Raw genomic sequence first — 9946 nt, forward strand, 5'->3', positions numbered from 1 at the left:
TCTGGAATTATTCCTTCCTCCGTCACTACAGGTAGGATTCTACTCAGTAGTATCTTCTCAAATAGTTTTGAGTTCAAGGTCAGTAAGCTAATCGGTCTATAAGAGGATACTTCGTTTGGGGGTTTGCCGGGCTTAGGTATCATCATGATTTGAGACTGACTGCTGTGGTCGCTTGAAGTTCCCAGTAGCTTTCAAAAGCGAGTATTCATTCGCTTTGGATGTCAGGCTGCTTAAATATTGATTGAAGGATTCATTTTTAATTTCGTTTAGCATTATTTTGAGTTCTCTTGATAATTTTTGAAATGATTTGCGATCTGCTTGTAATCGGCTTGAGATCCATATTCTTCTTAATCTTCGTTTTTCTTGTATTTTTATTTTTATTGCTTTGGGGTAGTTAAAATTCTGTTTTGTGTTCTCGTTTTGACAGGGCGTAGATTTCCAGGCTGCTATTTGTATTAAGTTAGTTATATATCTAGTTGCATCTTCCATTTTATTTCCTGTTGTAAGTGGTATTTTCAAGTAAATATTTTCCTCCAAGTATGTTTTGAATGCTTCCCAGTCTGTTTGTTTATTGCACAGTGTTTGTCTTTTTTCTTTTTGAATTAGTGTTGTGCTCAATGTTATTATGATAGGACAGTGATCAGACGAACCGTCCATGCAATTTTCCACATTCATATACAGCGAAGACATCCCCTTGACTATAAAAGAGTCAATCTGGTCTGGGTTTTTGTTTACATCGGCTGGCCAGAATGTAGGTTCTCCTGTCGACAGTGTTTGCATAGAATTCATATCAATGCTATTTTTCAGTTGTCTGCCTCTTGGTAGTGTAATTCTGGAGCCCCAATTAATTTTTTTTTGCGTTCCAGTCTCCTCCAATGATAAATCTATGTCCTAGAGTTTTAAATAAGTCATTGTACATTTCTGTAGTTATTTTGTGTCTAGGTGGGCAGTAAATTGCTGTGATAGTTAATGGTCCTCTCCAGTCCAGCACATTTAGTGATGTTGCCTGGATATGTTCAGTTTTATATTCAGGTAGTTCGTAATGTTTTATTGTATTTTTTATTATTATTGCGGTGCCTGCATGTGCAGTTCCATCAGGATGATTAGTTTTGTATACCGAATATCCATGTAATTTGAATGTCTTTTGTACGGTGAGATGAGTTTCTGAGATCAATGCTATGTCTATAAATTGTGTTTTGATAAGGATTTCCAATTCTTCTCGGTTATTGTTTATACCATTGATATTCCATGCTGCGATTCTAAGTGATTTAATGCCTTTGATATTTTTCGAGTATTTTTGTTTTAACTCCTAATAATAGGGGTGTTATTTGTTGAGTGATTCGTGCTTTTATTGACATAGTTTATTCACTAGCATTGTGATCAGTCCCATTAGGGTACCCTTGAATTGAATTCATTTTTATGTATAAAATATGTATGTATGTATATGTTTTTGATTTTGGCCATTCTCTGATTTTTCAGTTCATTTAGATAATATTAATTATTCATGAGTAAATAAACATTAAATATTGACGGAAAAATAAAATATATTTTGAGAAGTTTTTGCATATTATGTATTTATTCAAACATTTGGATACATTAAAAATTCAAAAAGTACATTTAATGATTATTTCAAATAATACAAAAAAACTGCAGTCGATCAAATAATCGAATCATATGGAATGACATGTGCCACTGCATAAGATCTCTTTATGCTCAGACTTGTTGAAGCTTTCCAAGATTTGTTCGTCTCGTCGTATTCCCAAACATCACTTAAATAACTTTTTTCATCATGTCCACCTGAAAATCAAAACAATAAATTAATTCTACATTTAAGACCCATAAATCCAAATTAAGTTGTAAAAAAACTCACCCATGCTAAACAGTTTATTTTGGAAATAGCCGAGAATGATTCCGGATGCAGCTTTCGGGAGTTTGATGAATGCAGTCCACAGATTTGCATTCGGATCGTAATGCTCCACAACACCTAAATTATTCCAAGTTTGAAAGTCCCGTCCACCAGTGACGTAAAGTTTTCCTTTGAATACGACGCTCTAAAATGGTGAAATCAAAATTTAGTTCATTTTATTTTGGAGAGTTGTATATTATTTGCGATAGTTGTGAATAAAATTAATTGATGTTCACCGAATGATCAGATCTTCTCTGAATCATCTGAGCGCGGTAAGTCCAAGAATTGGTCTCCACTGAATACATCTGCACTTCATTCGTGGATATGGTTTTTCCGTTTTCTTTTGTACGCCCGCCTGTTATGTATATTTTATCGGCGATGACAGAAGCACTCTGATTACTAACTGCCACCAACAATGGAGCAATGATCTCCCAATCCTCAGTGTTGCTGCTCCACCTAATCGAAATCAATAATCGTCAACTTCTCTTTCAATCGATCTGGTGAAATGATTGCAATTTTATCACCTTTCCACTGAAGATAAAAAGGCATTAGCATAACCACCAATGGCGTAAACATCCGTGGACGAACCGCGCCGAAGTGTCACTGCTGAGAACAAATGACGAGCTTGATTTAATGGCTTCAATGGCTTTTTCTCGCCGCTTTTTAAATCGATGTATTCCACCTGAAAACAAATAAATTGGTTATATTCCGATTTCTCTAAGCAGGTACTTCACAACACCGGAAAACGTTACTGAAGTCAATGTTGAAGAATTCCTTCCGCCGATGATAAAAATCCAATCTCCCACGAGGACAGACGAAAACCATTTTTTATTTATTCCAATATTTTTGGATAGAGTCCAGCTGCTCTTTAATTCGTCAAATATATCGATGGTGTTTGCGTCCTGAAAACACGTTATGCAATAAAATAATTAATTTACAATCCAATCAAAATATTATACTTGTGATACAAAACTCACATCTAAATCATTCCCCCCAACTAGTGCCATTTTTTGTATTATTCTACGAGGGGTCTCTCTTGGAACGAAAGATTTATCATTCTTGTTTATTATAATTTCTTGTCTAATAGTGGTCAAACACTCTGCACATGAATGACAGAACGTCATTACTTCGTCCACAATAAACTGAAATATAACACATTATTCGAATGATTTTTATCACTAAACTGTAACATTCATTTAATTTCAAATACCTCCACCGGCAGCAAGGATAACCTTACGAATCTCATCAGCTGTGCCAAATCACTTTTACGGTTTGCATCATCATGATTTACCCACAATTTCATAGCATTGAATACGCTTTTTTCAGAAGCCACGAACAAATCATTCGATTTCAAGATTTCCATCACGTTGAAGAGCGGCAGATTGAGAAAACCTTGAGTTTTGTGCAGCTGAAACAGAAGTGGAATTGAAAAATATTTAAGTGACATATTTTTTTTACATAATCAACACTCACCGTCTCGAAGTTTTCCAGAGTCAAATCCATTGCCTTTTTTAATAATTCGGAATCTTCTGTTGATTTCAAAACGTTCAGACAATTAGATTTATTGACTGTTTTAAATTGTGGTTGAATTTTCACTTCCAGTCGGTTGGCTAGCTCCAGTAATTTCTTGCGGTGTTTTTCTCCTATGTCTAAAATTATATTTAAATGATTGCATTTAATGACGAAATCTCGTATTTGAAATTGATTATTTTAGATATTTATGAACTCGTACTTATTTCTCCAGTGTAACAATACTTTAGGATTGCATCGATGACTTGGTCGTCATAATCTGAAAAGACGTCATTCAATAGATTTTCTTTTGTCCCAAAGATTTCGCTGCACGCCATTAGTACGACCAAGTGCGCGTGGATTCTGCAATTATGAAAAATTATAATTATGCTGACAGAACAATTCAGATTTTAAATAATTTTGGATTCGAATTAAGATACTCTCGGCCTCGAACTGCAAATAAGGTGTCGCATTTCTTATTTAGTTGGAAGGCCTCATACAAATACTCCACTCGTTTTGCAGCAAAATCAGGCTTCGCCTTCACTAGATACATCTTGTTATACTAGATACACTAGATTTCTCCTGAAAAACGAGATTGAAAATTATATAAAAAGACAATATAACTATAAGTGCTAAGCAAAATAAAGTTCGACTTACCAATTGGAAAGAATAGCAGCGACTGATGTGGAGCACTGTCGTTCTGCGGTTTTATCTCGATAGATAAGGATATCTCAACCCTTTCGTTGCATTGAAACGTATATTAATTATTTACTGAAGTTAATTATTGCTCATAAATGCCATGACAGGTGACCAACATACGGGGAATATATAATTGAACTTTAGTTAAGATCAGGGCTGTGGAGTCAGACTCCGACGTTTTGCTATGATTCGATTCGGACTCGAATTATTATATTATAGTATGATCGACTTTACTTGCCAATGCATAAAATTATTAAAAATGAAAATAATTGCGATATGTAAAATATAAAAAATTAAAGGAATTATAAAAAATTACTAAATTTATCGAATGTTTCCCAATTTATCGAATTATTGGTAAATAAATATTTAAGCACATCAAAATACGTGCAAGTCAACTATTTTATTTTTAAGGTAAATAAAATAAGGTTTAAATAAGCAAAGTAACGTTAAGTTATTTTATTTATTTATTTATTCATAATCATTGAGAAGATTGAATTTATTTTTATTCCCTCTCAATTTTGTAATAAACGTTATCTTTAAATAAACAAAAATATTTAATAGTGATGTTGTGTCTGGATTGGTATTTTGATTTTGATTTATGAAATTTCAATAATTAAATTGAAAAAGCGATATTCACATATTTTGCAGGAATAAAAACAGTTTTTCGAGTTTTTTGAAACGAACTTACGGGTAAAAGGTTAGTGCTTGATTATTTACGCGGATGTGGCATTATACTACAGAAAAACATGTTTTTACAATAATAAAGAAAAACCGCATGGAAATAACCACTCATTCGATATAAAAAAAATCATCTTCTCACAGATAAAACACATTTTGAAATTAAAATTAAGATCATCGATAATAGAATTCGACAAACTACTCAAATCCGCCATGCATATTTTGCACTCAAGAGGAAAAAAATCTAAAGTAAGCAATTAATAAGAATTGATTAATAACCGAAAAATGTATTTTCTTCAAGATAATTTCAATGATAGTGGAAAAACCGCACAAAAAAACAACTGATTATTGAAAATAGCATTGGAATGTTCGAACACGAACACGAAAATTTGAACTGGAAATTTTAAATAATGTTTATTAAATTTTAGGTCTTTTCTTAAGTTTTTGGATTGAATTGTCTCATAAGCCACTCAACGGATCGAGATGAATCGTAAAAGTTATGATAACCCTTTCATTTTGAACAGGAAATCGACAGATTTTAAGACATCGACCGAACAACACCAAGATATAGAAAAATCGCGCGATTTATAAAACCCATATATCTCCGAATCTCGAGCCAATCATCATTTTTTATTACCAGATTCGTGTTCACTGAGCATAATTCTATAAGAAAAGTCATATTTCGTCTCTGAAACAAAAAAAAAGTCGTCATTTGCCGAACAGTGTAATCGATCATATGTAATGTATGTATGTACATACACGTTCACACATACCGGCTATGAGCATTTTCAATACAAATTGAACACAGACCAACGTTGAACAAGACTAACGTTGTACTTCCGGGTTACGAATTCCGTTAGTACCCCGCTTCCGGTTTATTATATTTAGTGATTTTTTTTTTATTTTCATCATATTGATTTCATCACTTTGAAAATTTTCAGTAACCAATACTAAGATCCAGTTCAATAGGACGAACAGTGTTCAAAACTTCCCTAAAATACACTGACACACAATAAACATACAGACACTCACACAGAAACACAGACACACACACATTTTTTCTAGATCACGAAAACGTGATCAGAGGTCGATTCTGAGTTCGAATCAGGTAAAATATGCTTTAAATATCATTGCGGTTGAGCACAATATCTGCGACACCATACAGGCCGTTCATACCATTTCGTGGAAACGGCAAGCCGGCGTCAAAACGGGTGGCAAACAAATGGACTATGACTGTCATTGCTCATCCCACCATTGTTCATTATATAATGTTGTTTTATGTTTTTTTCCATATTATTTTTGTAAAAACAATATTTTTAAAGAAATATCTCCTGTTCATAAGAAAGGAAAAAAAAACGAAATTTCCAATTACAGGCCTATATCAAAGCTATGTATATTTGCTAAGATACTAGAAAAATTAGTGTACGACCAACTTTTTCCAGCTATCTCGCAATCTCTTAGTATGCAACAACATGGTTTTCAGAAAGGACGCTCAGTTACAACAAATTTACTACTATTTAATGATTTCGTTACTAATGCCATGAACGATCGGTCTCAGGTTGATACTATATATACAGATTATAGTAAGGCATTTGACAGGATTGATCACGATATTCTCCTTGAAAAACTTTTACAGATCGGTATTCATGGTGATCTCTATAGATGGTTCACCTCATACATTACACGTCGATCACAGGCTGTCTTATTAAATGGATTTATATCGAAATGGATGAATATTCCTTCTGGTGTTCCACAAGGCTCCCTCTTGGGACCTCTATTATTCAATATTTTCATCTTCGATATTGAAAAATGTTTTCAGAATTCAAGTGTACTATTATTTGCTGATGATATGAAGATTTTCAAGAGAATAGACAACCGAAATGATGCTTTGGCCCTACAAGATGATTTGTTCAGGCTAGAGGCTTATTGCAGCATAAATAAGTTGGAAATTAATGTAGCAAAATGCTCCTGCATAACCTTCACCAGAAAACTATGTCCAGTTGACTTTCCTCATTCAATCAACGGACATAGACTCACAAGGGTATCGGAAATTAGGGATTTGGGAGTCTTTTTAAACTCTGATCTATCCTTTAGTAAACATATTGACAATGTTGTAGCTCGAGCGTCGAAGGCCCTCGGGTTCGTCATCCGGTCCTCCAAATGCTTTACTTCTATAAAATCATACAAAATACTATATTGTGCATACGTAAGAAGTATTGTTGAGTTTGCATCCCAAGTTTGGAACCCAGAGTACTCTGTTGCAAGAGACAGATTGGAGCGCATTCAGAAGAGATTCTTGAGGTACGTCAGTAGCCGTTTTGGATTAACCTATACTTCCTATGAAGATGCTTGTAGGTGTCAGAATCTACTTCCTCTTGTCAAAAGAAGGGAGATAGCTGACATCTCAACAATTTTGAACATCCTTAACGGCTCGATCGACTGTCCTCAATTATTGAGCAGACTATCATTGCGTGTACCAAATAGAATGACTAGATGTAATGAACTCCTTTACATACCTAATACTTTTTCTAATTATGGAAGAAGCTCATTCATCTGGCGTGCAAGCTCCACCGTCAACACACTAATCTTAACAATTTCTATGTTTGACTTATTTAATATTAATGCTATACAAGCTAGAGTAATTATTGCAAATTTGTTTTTCGATGATTAATTTTAATGAAAATTTACGATTGTGATTATGAATTTTTATTTTGATGTATTTATTTTGTCTTTTTGTTTTTTGTTATATATTATATTTTTTTTTATTATTTCATAATTTTTATTCTTATTATTTTGATATTTTTATTATACTGTTATTTCTATTTTTTTTCTTTTTTTGTTTTCTTTAACTATCTTACTCTATTATCATTTTTGTTTCTTATTTTAAATGTTTGAGCTTTTCTTTTTTTTTACCTATATGTGAAAATTATTAATGGCTTACTTAACATAATTATATTTTTTTTACTATCAATCTATGTAACTTAATAAACTGTAAATTTTCCAAATAAATAAATAAATAAATTTCTGCCAGCACCGTAATCCCGGTATTCAAATTAGTTTCAGCACCGGGATTTACGGTACCAGAAAACACCGGGATCCCGGGATTGGAGGCCTTATAAGCCACTCAACGGATTGAGATGAATAGTAAAAGTTATGATAGCCCTTTCAAAAACGTATAACTGACGCTAGCATATCTGGTAGTTATTGTATATCTAGTTTCGTTCAAAATGTCATGACACGTTTAGCCCTATAAAACCAATTCACTCTACCGTGCTTAAAAAGAGTGGAACTTTCAAAAATGAAAAAAAAAGATTAATCAAAAGAAATACCAATTCTTTAAGTGAAAATCCAAATAATTCAAATTTGTATGTGAAAAAATATATTTGAAGAAAAACACTATTACATTTCAGAAGCGCTGGTATAAAGACAATTAAAGGAAATATTTTGATTACTTTGAATAAATAATTAAGAAAATATAAAATAAAAAATATTTAAATAATTGAGAAACGTTCTTGAAATTGTTGACAATTATTGAAAACATAGATGAATAAAATTATCCCATAAAAATACTATTAAACTTAATAAAAGTGTGAAAAACCATCTTAAAATCAGTCGAAAATCATTGAAAACACAAAAAAATGTGTTCATCAAAATTTTTTATCGGAGAGTCTCTGGTACTATTTGAAAATTGTTTATTTACAAGAAAAATAAACGTTTACTTCGCCGAAGATAGCGTGAAAAACAATTCTGCAAACCGTTTGAGAATAACTGGAATTTAATAAACTGACGGAAATCTGTGAAATCATTTGAATTTGTAAAGTTACATTATTTGGAAATTAGCTTTAGGATAAAACATATTAATAAAATAAAAGTTTCAGAGCCACTGACTTTACCATATTGATTATTTCTCATAAAAGTTGACACTGCCCAAAAATATCGACACCAAATGCCCTTCAAACCCTGTCGTCTGATCATCTCCCGATAATCTTCTCAATCGACGGGAAACCCGAGGAAATCATCAAGCATAGTTGGGATTACGGGAGAGCTAACTGGCGAGATTTCAAGTCGTACAGAAATGACCAAACCATTCTAACTTCTACCACACTCACAAACAAAACCGAAATCGACAGCTCCATAATACACCTAACGGAATCAATAACTCGATCCAAACACCTTTACATACCTAAGACACAATACATTGAACACAAATTAGAGATAACTGACTTTGTTGCAAATCTAATTAAAAGTAAAAATAAACTCCGTAAAATTTGGCAAACATCAAAAAATTCAGCATTGAAAACATTAATTAATAAGCTCACATATCACATTAAAATTAGAATCAAAGAAATCAAAAATGAAGCTTGGTCTAAAAAATTAGAAAAATTGAGCTCAGTTGATGGCTCTCTATGGAAATTAGCTAAAGCGATTCGCAGGACAAAAAACTCGATTCCTCCATTAGATGATGCAGGAATCTCAGTGACGCGTGATTGCGACAAAGCAGAACTATTATCAAAATCCTTCCAAAAACATCACACACTCACACAACATTACAATCACATACCAACGCATAATAAAGTCAACCGGTCCATTAAAATCATCACAAAAACTCCCACTAACAGTACTAAAAATATAAAATTGGTGCATCCGTGTGAAATCCAAAATATAATACGTAATTTAAAAAATAAAAAGGCACCTGGGCGAGATTCAATAGATAACATCACAATCAAACAACTTCCATTTAAAGCTTTAGTCTCACTATCTAAAATATTCAACGCATGTTTACTCACCGGGTATTTCCCAGAATACTGGAAAACAGCCAACGTAATTCCCATACTTAAGCCCGATAAAAGCTCAAAAAACCCGGCCAATTATCGACCCATTAGCTTACTTTGCACGCTTTCAAAAATTCTGGAAAAAATAATCTACACACGTTTACTTAAAGTCGTAAATAAGAAATTAATAAATGAACAATTTGGATTTCGCACTGGACATTCCACGACCCAACAACTAACAAGACTAACTGAACACGTGACGAAGAACTTTAATATGAAGAGAAGTACCGGAATGGTATGTCTCGACATAGAAAAGGCCTTCGACACGGTTTGGCACGATGGACTCATTCATAAGCTCCTTATTAACAAAATACCAAACTAC

At 33.1% G+C, this 9946-nt stretch overlaps 1 protein-coding gene across 1 annotated transcript; it reads right to left on the bottom strand.

The window, feature by feature from the left end:
* Positions 1–1551: 1551 nt before the first annotated feature.
* LOC143913260 (kelch-like protein 25) lies at positions 1552–4096 on the bottom strand. Its single transcript, XM_077432941.1, has 11 exons — positions 4073–4096; positions 3856–3997; positions 3639–3778; positions 3380–3555; positions 3117–3314; positions 2884–3048; positions 2659–2808; positions 2431–2588; positions 2143–2362; positions 1871–2051; positions 1552–1797 (listed from the first exon to the last, which is right to left on the bottom strand). Exons 2-11 carry the CDS (start codon positions 3966–3968, stop codon positions 1658–1660), a joined length of 1641 nt encoding a protein of 546 aa, XP_077289067.1. The 5' UTR covers positions 3969–3997; positions 4073–4096; the 3' UTR covers positions 1552–1657.
* Positions 4097–9946: the final 5850 nt, after the last annotated feature.

This window comes from Arctopsyche grandis, chromosome 6 (assembly GCF_051622035.1).
Source record: "Arctopsyche grandis isolate Sample6627 chromosome 6, ASM5162203v2, whole genome shotgun sequence".
Classification (NCBI taxonomy): Eukaryota; Metazoa; Arthropoda; class Insecta; order Trichoptera; family Hydropsychidae; genus Arctopsyche; species Arctopsyche grandis.